The following is a 22,929-nucleotide window of genomic DNA, read 5'->3' on the forward strand; positions in this document are numbered from 1 at the left end:
GCTGTTTAAAAACACTTGCTTAATTAAGGTGCTCATTGATAGTACCAATGTGTTTTTTGCTTCTATTCACAACCAATGTGAGAATCATAAACAGGCAGATAAGAGAAAAAAACAATCATTGTGCAATAGTTAGGATACCAAGGTACACAGGCAAACTTCAATCCACTCACGTGTGCCTTATAATGATAAGGCATATGCAGGTTTTACTATAGCTGACTATTGCACAATGATTGTTTTTTTTTTTACACTATTTTGATTGCTGGATTTTATAGGAATTTTTACTCACCGCTGGATTTATTTGACTATTTATATTTATTCTTATATATTCATTTTCATGCACATTGTGAAGCGCTTCAAATATCATTATTTAAACCTCAAATATAGTTGGGGGTTCCCAACATCCCTGATAGTTACAAAGGATGGCAGATCATATAGAATGAGATTCCTGGAAGAGACGCAGGACTTTTGTAACAGTCTGGGTATTCCCATCCCTGATATGTTATAAAAAAAAGGAAGAGAGTGCAGGGGGGGACTCAGGGGTGGGGGGGGGTTTGTGTTTTTTTTTTTTTTCTCCTCCTCCTCTCCCCTCAGAAGACGTCTACCCTGGGAGGTGTGAGGAATAATGTTACTGGACTGCGTTAAGACAAGATTCGGGAATTAGGAGGGGACGGTCATCTGAGGACCTTCCCCAATAGTATATTGTCTGTGCAGGTGGGGGAGGTGTGGTGGTGGGGGTGTGTCACCAGGTTGGGGCGCTCTAAATCTCTGCCTCCTGCGCCACTCTCTCTCTAGGGAGGGGGGGGCGCTGGATGTCGGCGCTGGAGTTCCGCCCCGGGGGAGGAGCTACGCAGTTTGGAATGGAAGAACTTCCTTACGTGCGGGCTCGGGGCGAATTTCCAGCCAAAGGGGGGTGGAGGGTGAGAGGGGGGAGGGGGGAGGCTGAGGGGGGGAGGGGCATGGGGATGGGGAGGGAGGAAAGGGGGTGGGTGAGGGGGGGAGGGGAGCGGGGTTGGGAAGGGGCCTCTGCAGGACGAGCTCTAGGGGAGCAGGGGGCAGGGGAGAACGGCTGGTTTAACAGACATGCCTGAGCTTAAATTTATATCATACAATGTTAAAGGGTTAAACTCGCCCATGAAAAGACATAAAATATTAAGGGAACTGTGCCACCTACGCGGGGACATAGTTTTCTTGCAGGAGACCCATTTGACCCTAGATACTAGAATCAGGCTATTTTCTCCCAAGATTCCTCAGTGGCTCTATGGGGACTCCCCGGATAGAAGGTCGAAGGGAGTCGCCATAGGGTTCTCAAAGGCCTCTAATTTCTCGCTGCTGGATAGAATGATAGATCCTGAGGGTCGTTATATCTTTCTAAAAGGTAGCATTGGAACTAGGATGTTTACTTTGGCGAACGTCTACTGCCCTCATAAAAATCCAACGGTTTTCCTGGGACAAGTATTGAGGAAGCTGTCGGAATTTGGGGAGGGGGAGGTAGTTCTGGCAGGGGACTTAAACTTCTGCCTTGACCCTGATCTGGATGGTACGTCCCGTGCCCAGGGGATAAAGAAGGTGTCGTTAGGGTCAATCAGGTGGAAGCTACTTCGCAGCCAGTTAATGGACGTGTGGAGACTGCAACATGCTAAAGAGAGAGATTTCACCTTCTTCTCCCCTGTGCACGGGACTTACTCCAGATTAGATTACATCTTTGTAGACCACAGCTTACTGGAGTGGGTCGAGGAAACTAGAATAGAAATAACGTCCCTTTCAGACCATTCCCCAGTCACGATGAGGGTGAAGATTCCAGAAGTGTTGGGGCGGCCCTTCTCGTGGAAGCTGAATGAAGGTTTGTTGAAGGATCCCAAAGTAGTAGAGAGGATTCAGGAGGAAGCAGAATTCTTCTTTAAATCAAACGACACGGGTGAGGTGTCTCCCTCTATTCTATGGGAGGCACACAAAGCCTTCATTAGGGGGATCCTCGTATCAATAGGAGCAGGTCTAAAAAAAAAAAAAGAAGGGAAGAAAGGGGAAAGCTGATAGAGGAAATTCTTTCCCTGGAGCAGGTACATAAAAAGGCAAAGGGGCAGGACCAGGACTGCTATCGCCTATTGGTCGCCAAAAGGGAGGAGCTGAGGGACATGATGGAACAAGAGGCCAAAATATCTGTCAATATAATAACCAGGGATAACTATCATTGGGCGAACAAGTCTAGTAAACACTTGGCCAGATTAATAAGGAAAAAAAGAGGTCGGAACTTTATTGATAAAATACATAATAAAAGAGGGGAGGCAGTGGAGGTGGAGGTATGGCAGAAGAGTTCAAAAAGTTCTATGCCGACCTTTACTCCATAGGGCAACAGGGGGTGGAGGACAGTGCCCGGATAGATAGGGGCGTGGAATTTCTAAAAGGAGCAGGACTAGCAGGGCTGCCCACTGAGGACAGCGCCTTCCTGGACAAGCCTATCGAGGAGGAGGAAATTCTAGCCGCCTTGAGAGACTCCCCGAAGGGTAAGAGCCCAGGTCCAGATGGTTTCACCTCCATCTATTTAGAGAAAATGAAACACATTTTGGTCCCTAGGCTTTGCCACTACTGGAACAAACTTGGTACCAGCTGTGGAATGGAAGGAGAGGCACTGACTGCCACGATCACCCTGATTTTGAAAGAGGGGAAGGATGCTAGGTTGTGCTCAAGCTATAGACCTATTTCCCTGCTGAATGCAGATGTTAAACTATATGCGAAAGTGTTGGCCAATAGACTGAAAGAAAAAATGACCACCCTGGTGCATCCGGACCAGGCTGTTTTTGTTCCCGGTAGACCGTGCAGGGACAATGGGGTGCGGGCGGTGCTACTGTCGGAATTCTGTAAACGTGGTGGGCCCCCAGCTCTATTCCTGTCAGTTGACGCCGAAAAAGTGTTTGACAGGGTAGACTGGGGGTTCATGATGAATACTCTGGAGGCCCTGGGGTTTGGCCCGAGGTTCATTTCTTGGGTCAGAATACTGTACAGCAGCCCTACAGCTGCTGTAAAAGTAAATGGGGCCATCTCAAAACCCTTTAGGATGGTAAACGGAACCAGGCAGGGCTGCCCTCTCTCCCCCCTCTTGTTCGTCCTGTCCCTCGAACCTCTATTAGCCTCTATTCATAAAAGTCCTGACTGCAGCGGTGTGAAGGTAGGAACTGAGGAACAAACCTAGCGGCATTTGCCGACGATGTTCTGTTCTTCATTACAAACCCTAGAATAACCCTTCCAAACGTGCTCCGGATCCTTCGAAGATAAGGAGATGTTTCAAACTTTAAAATAAACCCCAGGAAGTCTGAGATTCTAAACATCAACTTGGGCAAGCAAGAAGAAGACCACCTAGCTGTAGTATTTCCCTTTCCTTGGAAAAAGGAAATTAGGTACCTGGGGATTAAATTAGCCAATACTTTCAAAAAACTGTTTCTAAAAAATTATATCCGTTGTTGGATGAGATTAGGCAAGAAGCGAGAAGAATACGATCTAGGCCCTTCTAATGGTTTGGGCGAGTAAATGCGGTCAAAATGATTTTAACACCCAGACTTCTGTATAAATTCCAGCTGCTACCTATCCCTCTACCAAGGTATTTCTTAAAAGCTCTAAGGAGCTTAATAGGCGAAGCTGTCTGGGGTGGCAAAAAACCACGTATCTCCTACTCAATATTGAGTAGGGGAAAAAAAAAAGGCGGACTGGCTTTACCAGATTTCAACAGGTACTACATATCTGTAGTGCTTTCACGGGTCACCGATTGGGTTAAAAAAGGGTCGGAGAAGAGGTGGGTTAATATTGAGCACTTTTTGAGTAACACTAACCTTGGGCACTCACTATGGAACCCTCCAAAATTTAGAGCACTTAGTACTAACACATCCTCGCTGACTCATAACACTTTTAAATATTGGGACATGATACATACTCAGCACAAATGGTCACACAATTCACCACTGATATACATGAAAAACAATTTATTTTTTGAACCCGGGAGGAGGGAGGTGGGAGGGAATTGGCTGAAAGATGATTCTATTCAATTAAAAATTTTATAAGTAAGGGGAGAATTCTCACATTCACTGAATTGAGTAGTAAGTCAGAGTTATGGGTTATGGATAGATGGAGGTACCACCAGCTCTCTCACTTTATTGATAAGTTACCGAAACCGATCAGAAGTGTGGAGGAGCTCAGACCGTTTGAGCAGCTTTGTATGAAGGAGCAAACAGGCGGTGTTATAGCTCAAATCTATAGGATATTGGGAGCAGAGCTGGAGCTAGAGGTGCCCCCTTACATCAAAAGGTGGGAGCAGGAACTAGGGTCACAATGTAGTAAAGTTATGATAGATAAGATTTTGAGGCTGGTTCATTACCTAGCATTAGACACTAGGAGAACGGAAATTCACTATAAATGCCTTGCGAGATGGTATGCCACCCCAGACAGGGTAAGCAAAATGGATAGGACGAAGGCCAATACATGCTGGAGGGGGTGCTCAAGTTTGGGAACAATGGCCCATATCTGGTGGGAGTGCCCTATCATCAAAACATACTGGAAAAAATTTTTATCATTGATAAAGGATATCACTGGGATAGTAATAGTGGAGGACCCGTGGGTTTGTCTCTTTCATGGGACTTTGGAGCCGGTAAAGAGTTATAAATCCTCTCTGGTCCCCATAATGTTAGACGAAGCCAAGAGACAGATTGCTTCGAATTGGCTGGACTCTTCAAGCCCCAACACATGAGATTGGCTCTTTGGCCTAAATGAAATATATATTGTTGAGTGTTTGGATGAGGGGGGTGTTGAACCTGATGAAGAGGAGGAATATACGGGGAAATGGGCAGGTTGGATTAAATTTAAAAAGACCTGGAGTTATCTAAAGGAGATTATAAATACGGCATAATAAGGCAGGAATTTTTCAGAGAGCTGTGAGACCAAGATGGAGGGTGATCCCAGCGAGCAGTATCCTGCAGGGCGGGGTGGGTAGGGGGGTTGGGTGGGCAGGAGGGAGGGGGGGTAGGGGGGAGGCGGGAGCGGGGGATAACTATTTTTATACCAATGTGGATTTGTACTATGGAATGTTCCCGGTGGGATATTATTTTGTTATGAAAAATGATAAATAAAGAATTAAAAAAAAAAAAATGTACAAAAGGTTATGATAGGTGTCAACCTGGCCTTAATGAATATTTGCTTTCTGTAGATGCTTTCTGTAGATGTAGGCAAGCTGAATCAAACACCATCTACTTTGATGTCGTTCAGGTTTCTCTTAGTATCAACATTTTCATTTATTTTTTGTATTTTGTGTAATTAAAATATCATTTTAAATTTTGGGCTTAGCCTGTGATATGTTGCAAATAAGTCACTTTATATGTTTGGTCACTTTATATGTTAAAGGCAGAGCTGTGATCTCTTCTCCTATAGATGATACATGCACAAGAAATGATGTCCTGGTGGAACAAGCCGATTCTACTTTAGCTCCAATACCGGATTCAGACAGAATAAAGCAGGTAAGGGTCTAAATATACGTATAGATTGTGTATATATATTTTTTTCAGAACTATACTACATTTAAGTTTAATACCCTTTGTTGTTAAGCTGACACTGATACAAGCCTTACAATATATGCTGATAAGTTATTAAAATTATTTAATTCAGTTCACTCCTCCTATTCTAGAGGGGTGAGTATCCTTCTTAGATCTGGGGTGGCCTTTTCTTGTATACAGTCCAGGATAGACGAATTAGGCTGATACATCTTCTTGTACTGTAGGATTGAAAATAGACCCTGTGTAGTGGCTAATGTATACCTCCCCCCACCTTCTGATGTCTCGATCCTTTATGGGCTGATTGAGTTTGTCCTGGATAAGCCAGGGGTACCGGTGATTGTAATAGGGGATTTTAATATAGTAATGGATTGGAGCTTAGATAGATTCCCCCCAGGGATATCCACAACCAGTCTGATGGAAAGCCGGTTACCCAACTTTTTGAAAGAAACCGGATTGAGAGATATATGGAGAACTCGGAATCCGGAGACTCGACAGTATTCGTGCTTTTCCAGGACACACTCTACGCTCTCTAGGATTGACTTAGTCTTGAGTAACGATGAGATGATGCCCATTATAAAAAATGTGAAGTATAATCCAAGGGGCCTCTTGGACCATTCCCCAGTGACAGTGTCATTAGAGCTGCGTGAACGGAATCATCCCGGGGGGTGGAGGTTAAGCCCCTTCTGGATTGATCTGATGGGAGACCTGTGTAAGATTTTGGTGTCTCTGGGTGAGTTTATTGACTCAAACCGGGGCTCCACTTCAGAAGGAATAGTATGAGACACTCTGAAGGCTTATCTGTGGGGTGATACAACAGATCTCAAAAATTAAAAAACAGACCAAGGAATGGGAGAGATCAATTGGGGAGAGAGTAACAATAGTGGAAGAACAATACATCAATACCCCACCCCCGATACTTTTAAGCATTGGATAGAAGAGCAACACAACTATCGTTTGGTAGCCCTCCGGAAGTCAGAAAACAAATACCTCTCCCAGAGTCAAGTTGCCTTTGGAGAGGGGGAAACTGTGGGCCGTATGTTGGCGCAACTGATCAGAGCAAACTCCCCCGCCTCCGTGGTTCCTTTGCTTACCACAGAGGATGGAAGAGTGACCTCGCACACTCCAGAAATAGTGGGCAAGTTCAAAGAATTTTAGGAGGATCTATATAGCTCTCGGCATAATGAGATGAGAGAGGAAATGGATAGCTTTCTTGGGGATCTGAGTCTCCCCTTCCTTTCTGAGACTGACAGATCAGAGCTGGACCGTCCTATAACTCTAGAGGAGATGCAGCAGATCACTAATGAAATGGCTAGGCAGAAATCCCCAGATGGCCTCCCTGCCGAGATATATCGCCATTATGGTATGGTATTGCTCCCCGAGCTGTTGAGGGTATTGAATTGCTCCCTAGCAAGGGGAGTGCTGCCCCCATCAATGATGGATTCCACTATAATTACCATACATAAGGAGGGCAAAGACCCACTTGATGTTGCCTCATATAGGCCCATTGCGCTGTTGAACACAGATATGAAAATCCTTGCAAAGGTCCTGGCCGCCAGACTTAATAAAGTAATTGCGAAACTCATCCACCCCGACCAAACAGGCTTTATACCCGCCAGAACAACTACCACAAATATAAGGCACCTATATTTGAATCTTCAGGCCCCAAAGGATGGGGGTGGAGAGAGGGCCATTCTGTCTTTGTACTCCGCCAAGGCCTTTGACAGTTTGGAATGGCAGTACCTTTGGAGGGTAATGGAGGCAGTTCAACTGGGTCCAGGCTTCATCAACTGGGTCAAAATGCTCTATAGAGCACCAGAGGCTAGAGTACGGGTAAATAATGAACACTCTGATAAATTTAGATTGGGGAAGGGGACGAGACAGGGATGTCCCCTGTCACCTCTCCTCTTTGCCATCGCGATTGAACCTCTGGCTATTGCCATCAAAGTCTCTGACCAGGTGAGGGGTTTCAAAAGAGGTAATGTGAAGGAAAAGCTTGCACTATATGCTATATACTATACAGATGACCTTTTGTTATTTCTCAGAGACAAGCAGGATTCCCCTAAGCAAGCTATGAATATTAACAAATTTGGTCAAATTTCTGGGTTAAAGATAAACTGGGCAAAATCTAGCTTGCTACCCGTAGATCCCTTGGAAGGTCCCCTTCCGGAGGAGGTGGCCCAGATCCAAGTGGTCAATAAATTTAAATATCTGGGTATAAATATTACAAGAGATCCTCAACTTTATACCTCACACAACTTTGACCCGATATTGACCAAATTTAGGGGCAAAATAAAAGTGTGGAAACGCCTGCCACTATCTGTGGCAGGTCGCTGTAACCTAATCAAAATGATTTGGATGCCACAACTCCTATATGTACTGCATAACTCCCCAATTTGGCTTCACAAGAAGTGGTCCCAAAAGATAGATATTTTGTTCAGAGATCTGATTTGGAAGGGTGGCCCAGCAAGAATACGCTTAACTACCCTGCAGCTCCAGAAATCGGAAGGAGGAGTAGCACTTCCGCATCCCTTCAGCTATTTCTTGGCGTCTCAACTCCAGCATATAGCAGGGTGCAATCTATTAGACCAAGAAGCACGCAGAATGTTGCTCCTACAAAATACCCCACACGACTCAATAGTTTCAGCTTTGGAGGCAGGATCATTCATTTCAGGCTTCCCTACTCTGAATCTAATGATGAGAGTATGGGACACTGTGAAAACAATTTTGAAATATAGAGGCCTCATTGTGTACACCCCCCTTTGGGAGAACAGCAAACTGGGAGAACTACAAAAGATGGGGGTAGTAAAGGAATGGGAGAGATGTGGTATAAAAAGAAAAAAAAACAATTATTGAAGTTAGTTTTGCACCTAGGTATTTCTTTAGTATTTAACATTTTAACTAGAAATTATATTATGCATGTATTCAAACTTATGTTTTAAATATTTTTTCAGCCAGAAGAAAACGACTGGCCAGTGACTACTATAAATCCTCTATCTGGTAAGCTTGAGTTTAATTTTGTAGTGGAAAGATCAACCATTTGGATAATAGTTTTCCAGTTTAGTTGTTTATAAATAGTTTTTTATTTCTGCAATTTTATTTTATATTTTCCAATAATTTGGGTACATGAATGTAAGCTAAAACCTAAGCTATACCTGATGCCAGTGGTGTATTTAGGTTGTGTGCTGCCCTAGGCGTGACTAAACTTGTGCACCACCTAATTTAAATATGACCCACCCCTTCCTGTAATACCCACACTGACATTTTTGAGTGGGGACACTAGGTCTGAGGGCCTTGGGGGGGGGAGCAATGAATTCCCTTAATTTGCATTGATTTCCTCTCACTTTCTGTTTGGCTATGGGGCAGGAAATGAAAAGAAATCCTCCGCAATGAGACAGGGATGAAAAATAAAAAAAACTGACAGGGGCTATAACCCTCCCTTACTCTATCCAAAATTAAAAAAAAGGAAGCTGTCAAAGCCAACAGACAATCATGGGCGGCCTCTCTATTTTTGCCAAATTTATGGAGAGGACTAAGAAGAATAACAATGCCAGTGGTGCAGCAGAAAAAATATAGCACAGTGATGAAGGTATGTATCCTGCATTAAGCAAAGGACGGATTGAGGGCAGGAACAAATAAATCCATCTGTTTCTTTTTATCATCAGCAATCAACAGAAATAAAATTAAGATTCCTTAATATGTACAACTAACACAAGCAAAGGAGAAGTAGGAGAGTCCTACTACCTACCTGCCAGGTATAGGTGACCATGTCAGTGTCCCTTGTGTTTGCACCATCCCTAGATGAAAACCCCTTTGGCAGCTAAGTAAGTGTCATGCACGTTTCACCCAAATAGTGTAGCTTTCCTTCTACCCTGAGTACCCCATGCTATATAATCTAGTCAGCTACTGTATAAACATTAACATCTACCTCCTATATAGATTACCAGTAGCTGAGATCTATGGTAAGTCACTATAATATATAGCAACCTCCTAAGTGTAGCCACCTGCACAACAACTCATTGTTGGGGTCCACCGCCTGGGCCCTTCGGGATGCCCAGGCCCCCTAAATATGTATGGGTTGTCCCCCCCTGATGGTGGCCCTGCCAGTATCATCATACTGGCAGCAGTGCGGCCACTTTATGGGGGCGCCAGACTGACTTGCCTTCCGGCCTAGTCCGCCCCATATGACTGGCACTGCACTGAATGTATAGTAGAACCTGGCAGGGACTCCTTTCATGCTGCCCCCCCCTGCAAAGTGCCGCCCTAGGCCTGGGCCTTGTTAGCCTAGGCCAAGACAAAGAGTTGCCTGATGCCTACCCTTAAATTGGTTTTAAAGGTACATGTTTTTTCACCTTAATGCATTCTATGCATTAAGGTGAAAAAACATCAGACGATTAGCGGCCCCCCAGCCCCCCTGTTTACTTATCTGAGCCCTCGAAAGTCCCGCGTCGTGAACGCTCTGGCTTCTCAACCGGGCTTCTTGGCTCATTCATTGGATGATGGATAGCAGCGCAGCCATTGGCTCCCGCTGCTGTCAATCAAATCAATAATGCGGCGTGCTGGGGGCGGGGCCGAGTGATACAGTTGGCGGCTGTACCCGCGACTGTATCACGAGAGTAAGCCCGCAAGCTAACCCCCTAGGGAGAGCACTTCCCAGAACGGGGGTTAGCTGATGCGGAAAGGAGCCGAGACAGCCACCGAGGGACCCCAGAAGAAGAGGATCAGGGCCACTCTGTGCAAAACAAGCTGCACAGTGGAGGTAAGTATGACATGTTTGTTATTTTTTTTTTTTTAAAAAGGAACCTTTACAACCCCTTTAATCTAAACCTAACAGTTAGCATTTTGCACCCTAACATTTAATTAACACTTAATCTTTCGAACCACTTAACCCCTAAGACCACATTCACACTATTAAAACTTTCATTTCACTACATCTAACTATGCCAAATCCCATTCTTTTTAATTGTCCCTGTTCACAATTGTACGTTCAGTTGCCCTGCACTTTATGCCCTGCACTCACAAAAGTACAAAAGCTTTTTTTGAGCATATTCAGGACCTTTTGGTCCCATATACAGTACTTCAGTGGAAGTGCCTGTAAACGTGTGTTACGCACTTTTATGTCTGAAGAAACCTCTCCTCCTATAAATTCTTTTCTCATCCCAAGAAACAAACTTCTGAAGCTTGTTACACATGTGAAAATGTTTGTAATAAGCCTGTACAACACCTGAAAAAAACACTTTAAAGTCACTAGGAATACGCTCTGATCATGCTCTGCTCATGCTCTGCTCAGGTGTGAATGTAGGCTAAATTGCATTCATGGTCAGACTGTAAACTTATATATATATATATATATATATATATATATATATATATATATATATATATATATATATTCTACTCCTATTAATCTGAATGATCTTGAAGTTTGTAAACTTAATTTGTGAAGATCCCTCCACATCTACTTTCTTGAATTCTTCGACACTTATTCACTATACACTATACGTTTCACAGAGCCTGCCTTCTGAACTGCAGAGGCGCTGAGAGGATAAGTTTCAGGAGGTGGAGCCAGTACAGGAATCACTGCTTGCAGGCAGCAAGGTACCATGGGACATACAGTGAGGGAAAAAAGTATGTGATCCCCCACTGACAAAGAAATGATCAGTCTGGTTTTAATGGTAGGTTTATTTTAACCGTGAGAGACAGAATAACAACAAAAATATCCAGAAAAAGCATTTAAAAAAAGATATAAATTGATTTGCATTTTAATGAGTGAAATAAGTATTTGATCCTCTATCAATCAGCAAGATTTTTGTCTCCCAGGTGTCTTCTATACAGGTAACAAGCTGAGATTAGGAGCACTCTTAAAGGGAGTGCTCCTAATCTCAGTTTGTTACCTGTATAAAAGACACCTGTCCAAAGAAGCAATCAAGCAATCAGATTCCAATCTCTTCACCATGGCCAAGACCAAAGAGCTGTCCAAGGATGTGAGGGACAGGATTGTAGACCTACACAAGGCTGGAATAGGCTACAAGACAAGCAGCTTTGTGAGAGGGTGACAATAGTTGGTGCAATTTTTTGCAAATGGAAGAAACACAAAATAACTGTCAATCTCCTTTGGTCTGTGGCTCCACTACACAGTGAAGGACTGAAATCCTGCCGCGCCTGCAAGGTCCCCCTACTCAAGAAAGCACATGTACAGGCCCGTCTGAAGTTTGCTAATGAACATCTAAATGATTCAGAGGAGAATTGGGTAAAAGCGTTGTGGTCAGATGAGACCAAAATCTAGCTCTTTGGCATCAACTCATCTCGTGGTGTTTGGAGGAGGAGGAATGCTGCCTATGACTCCAAGAACACCATCCCCACCGTCAAACATGAAGGTGGAAACATGAAGCTTTGGGGTGTTTTTCTGCTAAGGGGACAGGACAACTTCACCCTATCAAAGGGATGATGGACAGGGCCATGCACTGTCATATCTTGGGTGAGAACCTCCTTCCCTCAACCAGGGCATTGAAAATGGATCGTGGATGTGTATTTTAGTCTTGACAATGGCCCAAAACACACCAAGGCAACAAAGGAGTGGGTGAAGATGAAGCACATTAAGGTCCTGGAGTGGCCTAGCCAGTCAATTTATAACTTGAAATTGAAATGCGGTTTTCTGGATTTTTTTGTTGTTATTCTGTCTCTCACTGTTAAAATAAACCTACCATTACAATTATAGACTGATCATTTTTTTGTCAGTGGGCAAAGGTACAAAGTCATTTGAGGGGGACCCCTAAGCCATTTTTTTTTTTAAATGGCACAGGGTTTCCCTTAATATCCATACCAGACCTGAAGGGCCTGGTATGGAATTTGCAGGGACCCCCATGCAATTTTTTTAAAAAATTTGGTTCGGGGTTCCCCTTAATATTCATACCAGACCCAAAGGGCCTGGTAATGGACTGGGGGGAATCCCATGCCGTTTTTTTCAATGACTTTTATCTGTACTGCCGGGACCCGACGATTCATTATAGCCGCTAGTAGTTTTAAATTACTTTTTTTCCTTTTAGAAATGTCATTTTGTGCAGGGACTGTTCTAAACACGGGAAAAATGCGCTACTTTACAAGCATACTATAGACACCCCCCAGGTATGAAATTTAAAGGAATATTTCACTTTTATTGTTTCACTTTAAGCATTATTAAAATCACTGCTCTCGAAAAAACGGCTGTTTTTAAAACTTTTTTTTGCATTGATCCATGTCCCCTGGGGCAGGACCCAGGTCCCCAAACACTTTTTATAACAATAACTTGCATATTAACCCTTAAAATTAGCATTTTTGATTTTTCACGTTCATGTCCCATAGACTTTAACGGTGTTCGCGTGTTTGAACAAATTTTTTGCCTGTTCGCATGTTCTGCTGCGAACCGAACCGGGGGGTGTTCAGCTCATCCCTAATTGAGAATAGGAGAGGTCCAAGAACAGAACCTTGGTGTACCCTGACGGAAAAAGGAAGAGGAGAAGAGGAAGTAGAATTGTAATTGACACTAAAGGTGCGGTGGGATAGCTAGGATGAGAACCAGTGAAGAGTACAGTCATGGAGACCAAAGAAGTGGAATTTTTTGAGGAGGAGGGGGTGGTCCACTGTGTCAAAGGCAGCAGTGAGGTCCTGGAGGAGTACTACAGAATAGTATCCATTGGTTTTAGCCATTAATAGGCCGTTTGTGAGTTTAAGGAGAGCAGTTTCTGTGGAATGTCGAGGGCTGAATCCAGACTGACGGGGATCAAGAAGTTTGTTCTCAGTCAGATGGCTGCTTAGTGGTGGTAGATCAGATATTCAAGGAGTCTGGAGGAAAAGGGGAGATGGGGCGTAGTTGTTAAGATTGGTGGGGTCCAGTAAGGGCTTTTTAAGGATGGAGGGCGACTAGTGCAGGTTTTAGAGAGTTGGGGAAGATGCCAAAAGATCAGGAGAGACTGAAGATGTGAGTTAGAGAGTGTAGAATAGAGCCAGAGAGTGATCATAGCATTTGCTAGGGAGCAGGATCCAGGGGGCAGGTGGTTAGGTGGGTGTTAGAAAAAAGTTTAGCAACCTCATCAATAGTAACAGGGTTGAATGAGGGAAGTAATGATTGTACCTGTGGACATAGGATGTTAAGTGGGGGAGGCATCTGCTCCCAAATTGCATCAATCTTGAGCAGTGTGCAGTGAGTGAGTTAGAGGAGTGTTTCTCAACTCCAGTCCTCAAGGCGCACCAACAGGTCATGTTTTCAGGATTTCCATTATTTTGCACAGGTGATTTGATCAGTTTCACTGCCTTAGTAATTACCACAGCCGTTTCATCTGAGGGAAATCCTGAAAACATGACCTGTTGGTGCGCCTTGAGGACTGGAGTTGAGAAACACTGAGTTAGAGGGTAGAGGCAGCGGAGGACGGAGTAGCGAGTTAAAGGTAGAGATGGGTTGATGGGGACTGGATGAGAAGGTGTTAATGAGAGTGATAAAATAGGTCTGCTTGGCAATGAGGAGGCAGGAATAGTATATTTGGAGGGCAGATTTATATTGGTCTTTCTGGGACTTAGTCTTTCACCACAGGCAATCAAGAGTGCAGCTACATTTTCTGAGACTTCTGGTGTCATCTGTTTGCCAAGGTTGTATGGGTCAGGGCCTGATTCTGTGTGTAGTGAAGGAGGCGAGCTTGTCTTGGGAGGATGACAGTGAGCTGTTGTAGACAGAACTGGCTAGGTTGGGGCAGGACAGGGGTGAGATTTTATCATAGAAGTGGTCTACTGAGAGTAGAGAAGAGAAGGGTTGAGCTGGCGAAGGTTTCTATGGGTAACTGTTAGGCGGTTGAGGGAGAGGAGGTGGAAGACAGGGAGAGAGCGAAACTAATAAGGTTGATCAGAGAGTGGGTAAGGATTGTTGGAGAGGTTGCACGGGGTGCATAGATAGGAAAATACAAGGTCAAGGGTGTGGCCAATGGAGTGCATAAGAGCCTGTGCCCATTGCTTCAGGTCAAGAGAGGAAGTTAGACTAAGAAGTTTAGAAGTAGCAGTAGTATTAGCATTATCATTGATGTTGAAGTCAGCAAGAATGGTTGTGGGAATTTCAGAAGAGAGAAAGTTGGGTAGTCAGGCAGAGAAGTAATTAAGGAAGGTTGATACCGGTCCAGGGGGCTGGAAGATGACAGCAATTCTTAGAGAAATAGGCGAAAATAGACTAATACAATGTGCCTCAAAAGAGGAGAGTGTCAGGGAGGGAGATGGGTGAAGTACCTGATAGGTGCTGTGTGGGGCTAGAAGGACTCCACCTCCCTTCCATCCACTGGTTCTGGGGGAGTGAGTTCAGAGAAGTCCACCATGGGAGAAGGAAGCACGAGAAGCAGTGTGGGATTCATGAAGCCAGGTTTAGGTAATGGCAAGTAGGAATTTGCCAGTAGGTTAAATGAATTTGTGATAAAGAGGTCATGGAGGGAGGCGAGTTTGCTACAGACAGAGCAGGCATTCCAGAGGGTGCAGGAGAAGGGGAGGCTGGTTTTGGGAAGCAGAGGAATGGAAACTAAGTTCTGTTGATTGCGGCTGCTGCCAGAGGGTGTTGGGTGATGGGCGCATTGGGCACAGTTAAATGATGGAAGCCCAGGGTTTGGGGATATGTCACCAGAGGTTAGGAGAAGCAGAAGAGTGAGGGAGGTAATGTGGGAGTGTGATTTATATGAAGGGACATGCCCCTGCATCCTGGAGGTTTTATCAGCATGTGGGTGTAGAATTAGCAGGAGTTGGTGAGTGCAGTAATAGGGAGAGAACAAAAGGGAGGGTGATATACAGTATATAAGCTGTGGGGTGGAGAAGAGGGGTGAAGCAAAGAGAGTTTATGGAGAGAGGACACAACTGCCAGAAGGAGTGGTAGAGAGTGCATATTACGGAGTCGAAGGAGGGCTGAATAGAGAGTCAGGGTCACCTGCAGCCTGTTTGGTGCTTTTCAGTGCAGATTGCTATGTACAGTATGTTTGCTTCATTAGGTATTGAAAGTAAATAGCAGAGTAGATGCTGCAAAGTGTGCAGGGAATCCAGGAAGGCTCAAGTAAGCTTATGCCCTGTACACACGGTCGGACTTTCCGACGGAATATGTGCGATCGGAGCTTGTTGTCGGAAATTCCGACCATGTGTGAGCTCCATCGGATTTTTTCCATCGGAATTTCCAACACACAAAGTTTGAGAGCAGGCTATAAAATTTTCCGACAACAAAATCTGATCCTTTAAATTCTGATCGTGTGTAGACAAATCCGACAAAGTGCCACGCATGCTCAGAATAAATTAAGAGACGAAAGCTATTGGCTACTGGCCCGTTTATAGTCCTGATCTATGTGTTTTACGTCACCGTGTTCAGAACGATCGGAGTTCGAGCCAACATCCGTTGGAAAAAAACGATGGATTTTGTTGTCGGAATGTCTGATCAATGTCCAATCGTGTGTACAGGGCATTATGGTGGTGTGGAGTGCAGAGTTTGCTGCGGCAATAAGTGACATAGTTGGGTGCAATGTAAAACTTGTATTGAAGTAACAAGTTCACAACAACACAGCAAAAGTTCACAACAAGCTCGGTGGGAAGGCTACCCAGCTGGGTGCACTCACAGTTTCCAACGTGAAGAAGCAGTTTCCAACTGAACTGGCAGCATCTGTAAGGAGGGAGCAGAATGTGGCCTGGCCGTCTAGTGCCCAACCGGGAAGTTGTGCAGAGGAGATGCAACCCTACAATTTCCCTCCTCATCAGGAACCTTTCCCTAGTGCTGGCACTGTCCCTTACAGTCAAACTCGCCAAAAGCATGCCAAACCTGGGAGCCAGGGCCTTACAAAAGCTCTGCCTTACCCAAGATGGTTGTTAGAGTCACATCATCCAATCGAATCGCTTCTCCAGTGACTCAGGAAACCATATAGGAACCATGCTCTGGATAGCACCACCCTAAGTGGAGAAAGTAGACTACACCTGCCTACATAATGGATTGTCAAAAATAACTATTGTTTGTGTTGCTATTACACGGCTGATGTTATAAAATAAATGTCAATGCTGCGACTATAGAATGTCATATGACATCCTCCCAGAACACGCTTCTCGCGCTCCACGAGCCATGCTGTGAAGCAATCTGTGACGGATCAGTATACCAGTCCCTGCTGGTACCATGTAATCACTGTGACCAATCACAGCATAGCACATGAAAATTGTACACAATGGATGACTTTCATTCATACCATCCATTGTGTACTATTGTGATGATCTCTGTGATTGGTCACAGTAATCGCATGGTACAGACAGGGCCAATCACAGCCAATCTGTACCATGTGATTAGCTGTGGCCAATTACATCTAACAACAATAGTAAACACTAAATTAATCCAGTAAAAATAATCAGTAAAAATAGTTGCTTATAACAGTGAAATTCACTGGAATAAGCAATCATAATGTTTAAAAAAAAAAAATCCGGATCACTTCTTCAGAGTAGTTCAGTAACATGGTATTGTTCTGGTCACAGTGCGTTAAAAAAAGCTTAAAAAAAATAATGTAATAAACATACTGTACTGTCATGTCAGTGTCTCTGATCGCCACCACACTAGTTATATGATGACTCTGTACTGCACTGATGACAGTATGTCAAAAAAAAAAAAATTGTAAAAAAAGAATCTTTGTTCATTTCTTCATTTTCCAAAAAAGCGTGACAAAAAATTACAACAAAAGTCGCCATGCCTCTTACTAAATACCTTGGACTGTCTACTTTCCAAATAGGGTTAATTTGGGGAATATTGTCCTGGCGTTTCCGGCCTCAAGAAATAAGGCTGTCAGTACATCAGGATTGATTTTCAGATATACCATATATACCATAGTATATTTGTGAACTCTTTAACTTTCCTACGGACTAAATAATAAACACTGATTTGGGTTATTTTCATCAAAGAAATGTAGCAGAATACAGTTTGTCATAAATTTATGAAGAAAGATTTTTGCAAAATTGTATAATGGAAACAAAGAAAAACACATTTTTTTCAAAATTTTAGGTCTAGCAAAAAATAAAAAGCCCAGTGATGATTAAATACAACCAAAAGAAAGCTTTATATGTGTAAAAAAAATATAAATTTCATATGGGTACAGTGTTTCATGTTGAAATGTCATTCAAAGTGTGACCAACTCCAAAAGCTGAAAAATTACTTTTATTATCGTTGAAAAAAATGATGCAAGTTTTTACAAATCAAATGCTAGCCATACCCCTTGGGTAAAATGTATGTAAACTCTAACAAATAACTTCCCTTGTTCGGTCTGTTAACTATACCATTAACCTCCCTGGCGGCATTTCCGAGTCTGGCTCGGGGTGGAATTTCAGTACCAAAAGCGGTAACCCCGAGCCAGACTTGCGATCGCATCGCAGTATCCAGGCAAAGTAACTTACCTTGTCCCCTGGATCCTGCGATGTCTCCCCGCTGTGTCTGCGAGCTGTCATCTCGCTCGATTCACAGTGCCGAGTGCCGAGCTCTGTTCCCTGCGAGCGTTGCGACGCACGGGGACGGAGTTCGACGCCAAATTCAAAAAATTAAAAACACACAATACATACAGTACACTGTAATCTTACAGATTACAGTACTGTATAAAATAATTACATATCCCCTTTGTCCCTAGTGGTTTGTCCAGTGCCCTGCATGCACTTTTATATTATAAATACTGTTCTTTCTGTCTGGAAACTGGAGATTGTCCATAGCAACCAAAAAGTGTCCCTTTTACGTCAAGTGGTTTTAGACCAGCAAGAAAACAGCGATAATAAATTAGAATCACTTGCAGAATTGAGCGATAGTGATTTGTGGGGAAATTCGTCATCAAACACTAAAAGTAATGACAGTGACAATTCTGCAACTGAGCAAATTTCAGTGTTTTTGATTTGATTACATTATTAAATAATTTTTATTATTATTATATTATTATTTTTTATAATTATTTATAGTTATTTATTATATTATAATTTATGATTTTGTGTTTCAAACTTTATCATACCCGGGATGTCTACTAGACTCTTGTTGGACAGATTTAAGTGTATTATTCCTAAGGCCGCGTACACATGGGCGGACTTTTCGACCGGACTTGTCCGACAGACTTTCCAGCAGACTTTCGACTGACTTTTGACAGACTTCCGACTGACTTTTTAACGAACTGACTTTCCTACACACGATCACACCAAAGTCAGACGGATTTGTACATGATGACGTACACCGGACTAAAATAAGGAAGTTGATAGCCAGTAGCCAATAAGCTGCCCTAGCGTCGGTTTTTGTCCGTCGGACTAGCATACAGACGAGCGAATTTCTGGGTCCGGCGGAGTTACGACGTAAAGATTTGAAGCATGTTCCAAATCTAAAGTACGTCAGATTTGCGACTGGAAAAGTCTGCTGAAGGTCTGGTGAAGCCCACACACGATCGGATTGTCCGCCGGATAAGAATTACAGGCCTGCAATATAAAACGCCAAATTTCCATGCAAAATAATTGTACTGCTTTCAGCACCTAAAATCTGAAATAATCATACCACCAGGGAGGTTAAAAAGTGTTTTCTTATGTGTGTTCGACTGCTTGTGCTGCAGTCTTGTCCATTATTATGGGGACCCTCTAACAACATTGCTGCATGAATCCTTCATATACTTGGCCATAAGAAATGTCCTTAAAGTGGTTGTAAACCCTTACATATACCCAGTAAAGTGACTGACTTCAGGTGATACACAGAGATGAAACAAATCCTCCTTTAACCACTTGCTTACCGGGCACTTAAACCCCCCTCCTATCCAGACCAATTTTCAGCTTTGGGCGCTGACGCACTTTGAATGACAATTGCGCGGTCATACAACACTGTACCCAAATGAAATTTTTATCATTTTTTCACCACAAATAGAGCTTTCTTTTGGTGGTATTTGATCACCTCTGCGGTTTTTACTTTTTATTAAAAAAATGTAAAAAACTGAATTTTTTTTAAAAAAAAAGTTTATTTTTTTATATTTTGTTTTAAAAAATTTTAAACGGGTAATTTTTTTCCTTCATTGATGTACGCTGATGAGGCGGCAGTGATGGGCACTGATAGGCGGCAGTGATGGGCACTGATGGGTGGCAGTGATGGGCACTGATGGGTGGCAGTGATGGGCACTGATGGGTGGCAGTGATGGGCAGCACTGGCAGGTGGCACTGATTGGCACTACAGGTGGGCATTGATAGGTGGTACTTGTGGGCACTGATAGGTGGTACTTGTGGGCACTGTTAGGTGGCACTGTGGGCACTGTTAGGTGGCACTGTGGGCACTGTTAGGTGGCACTGTGGGCACTATTAGGTGGCACTGTGGGCACTATTAGGTGGCACTGTGGGCACTATTAGGTGGCACTTTTATTGGGCACTGATGAGGCAGATGTGCCTCTTCCACTTGGGGACCGATGTCCCTCACATCCGATCCGGTGATCGGCTTTTTTTTCTACTCGCGCTGTCAGCGTGAGTAAAAAAAAAAACCGATTACCGATCTTTTGTTTACATCATGTGATCAGCTGTCATTGGCTGACAGCTGATCACATGGTAAGGGGCCGGGACCAGCCCCTTACATAGATCGGTGATCAGCCGAGTCTCAGTGACTCGGTGATCACAACGCGCCCGGCGCGCGCCCTGCAGGGCGCGCGCAGGGAGCGTGCACAGGGGAGGACGTCATATGACGTCCTCCCGGGAATGTAGGTCCGCGCTGTAGCCGTCATTCGGCTATAGCGCGGATGCCAAGCGGATATAAGTTGCACCTGTTTATTTGCGGTCTTCTCTTCTTTACGGTCCAGAATTTAAAAAACTTGTCAGAGCTGTCAGGAAAAAAAGGGGTCAAAGAGCTGAAATCACTGAATCTCTGCAGAGCTCAGTCAGGAGAGCTCTGAAAGCTGATTGGAGGGAAGAGACATCCCCCTTCACACAGCACACAGAGCTGAGGCTGTCAATTAGCTGGAGATCCCTCCCCTGTCACATTTTTCTCTTGGTGTCAGGAATACTTGTCAGAGATGATTCATTCTGATAGCTGAGGAATGAAGCAGCAGACAAAAATGACACTTAGTGTTCTTAATTGAGACAAGTACACACTGTAGAGGGATATGCTTTATTCATATTTCATTGTGACAGAACCGTCCCACACTCCGCTTGAGTGCTTCCATCAGTATACCGCTTCCTCCAGTCTGAATATAGATATCAGATATTATAGCCATATATTTCAACCAAGAACTAGACAGGACTAGCTCAGCTGCAAAACTGGAACTGTTTATTGAACAAGAATACAGGCTTTTCTTTATCGTACATCATGGGACACAGAGCCTCAAGTAATTACTTAATGGGTTATAGGCCACCTTCAGGTGTTGACACTGGTAAACCCAATCAAATGAAGTTTACTCCCTATATAACCCCTCTTCCTTCCAGGAGCACATCAGTTTTTCTGCCAGTGTCTTAGGTGTTGGTCACGAGTAAAGATGTGCTGAGCTCCGCTGGAATATTTCTTACTGGGGCAAGCCATGCAACCGGATCCATTCAAAGTGTCTTTTTAGGCCGAATTGAATAGTACCCAGGCCTCGTGTCCGAAGAAACAAGGTTTCACCTGTAACGCTTCTCTTTTTAGAGAGCTGGACCCCGGGATCCAGTATTTGGTTTTTTCAGCCATATTCCTGGCGGGGTGCTTTACAGGCCCAGAGCTACGGATCCCCCAATAAAAAAGGGGGCCCCAGTCCCTGAAGGTTTTTCCAAATGGAGCCCACCGTGACAGGTGAAGATTGGGTCTGTTCCCACAGAACCCTGCAGCTGGATAAGGTAAGGGAGATTCCGAATGAATTTTTCTAATTCTTGTGGGTTTTCTCCTTTAAGTAAATGTATGCTATGCCTAAAGTCGCCACCGGGGGCTGTCAAAAGCACGTACCTTTCCATACTTGTCAGTCTTGTCTCTGTGTCACAAGCTGCACGCTCCTCTGAGCCCCTGCTCCAGGTAGGTTGAGGGAAGGGGTTTTTTTTTCTTTTAGGAATGTTCCCCCACAGCTTCCTTTAGGCAGGAAGCCATAGGGCAGTCGGCGGTATGCACACCGCCTTCCGCCGCCGCTGTCGCCATTATGGCGGCTCTCCATCCACCGACCCTCCTCTCTCCTCCGTTCCCAGCCTCCCCTCCATGTGTGATCCGATCAGGATCGGAGCCCTCGACTCGTGCGGGAAAAGCGTTTTTTTTTTTAAAAAGACAAGGGGGGGCGGAAGGGGTGGTCGGAGGAGGGGGGACGGAGCTTTAGCGCGAGGTCTGTGTGTTTTAACGCCCACAACGCAGGCTATACAAAGCTACAGAGTGCACTCTTTTGCAGGTGCACACAGCTCAAGGAGGGACACAGAGCAGACGGGGGCATGTGAGTGTGGGTGACACAGGCATTCCCAGGCAACATTTAATTAGCATCAGACTGAGCCTTGATAGCAGCGGCAGTTGCTGGACTATATTGCTCAGCAGTGGGTGTGTTTCTGGTAGTACCTCTGCATTTTGTGCTTGGCACTATGGGCAGAAAGGGAGGTACAAATACCCCAAGGAATAGGGGCTCAAAGGGATCTCCCTCAGGCTCTGAGGACCCCCCCCTCTGTAGCACCATCTCCCCCTGAAGGACCTAGGGAGGCTGGTTGGAGTGAGCCATCGGGGTCAGGGGCTGCAACTGCTTCTGGCATTTCAGCCCCTGTATATATTACTCAGAAGGTTTTTTCCTCAACCACAAGTGGATTAGAGGAAAGATTAATGGCCTTAATCGCATCTATACAAAGTGGAAGAAAACGCATTAAGTCTCCGTCTACCAACCAGGACCCTCAAACAGAGGAACTCAGGAAAAGGGGAGACAAATCCCCCTCAGAGGACCGGGATGAGACTGAGGACTCCTCTTCTGAGGAATCAAGTGGGGAAGGACCCTCTTCAGCTTCACAGGATGAGAAATTGCTGGGGCAATCTCTTGCTGGAATGGTCCGCTCCATATTTATGTTACCCGTAACTGAGTCGGTTGAAAAACCCACATCTTGTTTGGGTTCACTGAAGCCTCCTCAAACAGCGCCTGCCTTTCCTGTTCATTTTCTTGCTGGAAAAGCTTATTTATTCTGAGTGGGATCACCCAGATAAACATTTTTTCCCTCCTAAAAAGTTTTCAACACTTTATCCTATGGAGGAAAAATTCACAAAAATGTGGGCTATACCGGCAATTGACGCAGCTATATCCTCTGTGAATAAAAGTCTGACTTGTCCTGTTGACAATGCTCAAATGCTTAGGGATCCAACTGATAAAAAATTGGAATTCCTGTTAAAAAAAATGTTTTCTTTGGCAGGTTCAGTAGCTCAACCTGCAGTGGCGGCAATTGGGGTATGTCAATCCCTGAGAGACCACTTGAAGCAGGT

At 44.3% G+C, this 22,929-nt stretch overlaps 1 protein-coding gene across 2 annotated transcripts in view; it reads left to right on the plus strand.

The window, feature by feature from the left end:
• Positions 1-22,929, plus strand: part of EDARADD (EDAR associated via death domain) — a 180,236-nt gene that overhangs the window by 141,591 nt on the left and 15,716 nt on the right. For both annotated transcript variants that reach the window (XM_073627659.1, XM_073627660.1), the window contains exons 4-5: positions 5,410-5,495; positions 8,483-8,528. In XM_073627659.1, coding sequence (XP_073483760.1) covers positions 5,410-5,495; positions 8,483-8,528 — 132 coding nt within the window. The remainder of the gene's footprint in view (positions 1-5,409; positions 5,496-8,482; positions 8,529-22,929) is intronic.

Source organism: Aquarana catesbeiana, linkage group LG04 (assembly GCF_042186555.1).
Source record: "Aquarana catesbeiana isolate 2022-GZ linkage group LG04, ASM4218655v1, whole genome shotgun sequence".
Taxonomy (NCBI): Eukaryota; Metazoa; Chordata; class Amphibia; order Anura; family Ranidae; genus Aquarana; species Aquarana catesbeiana.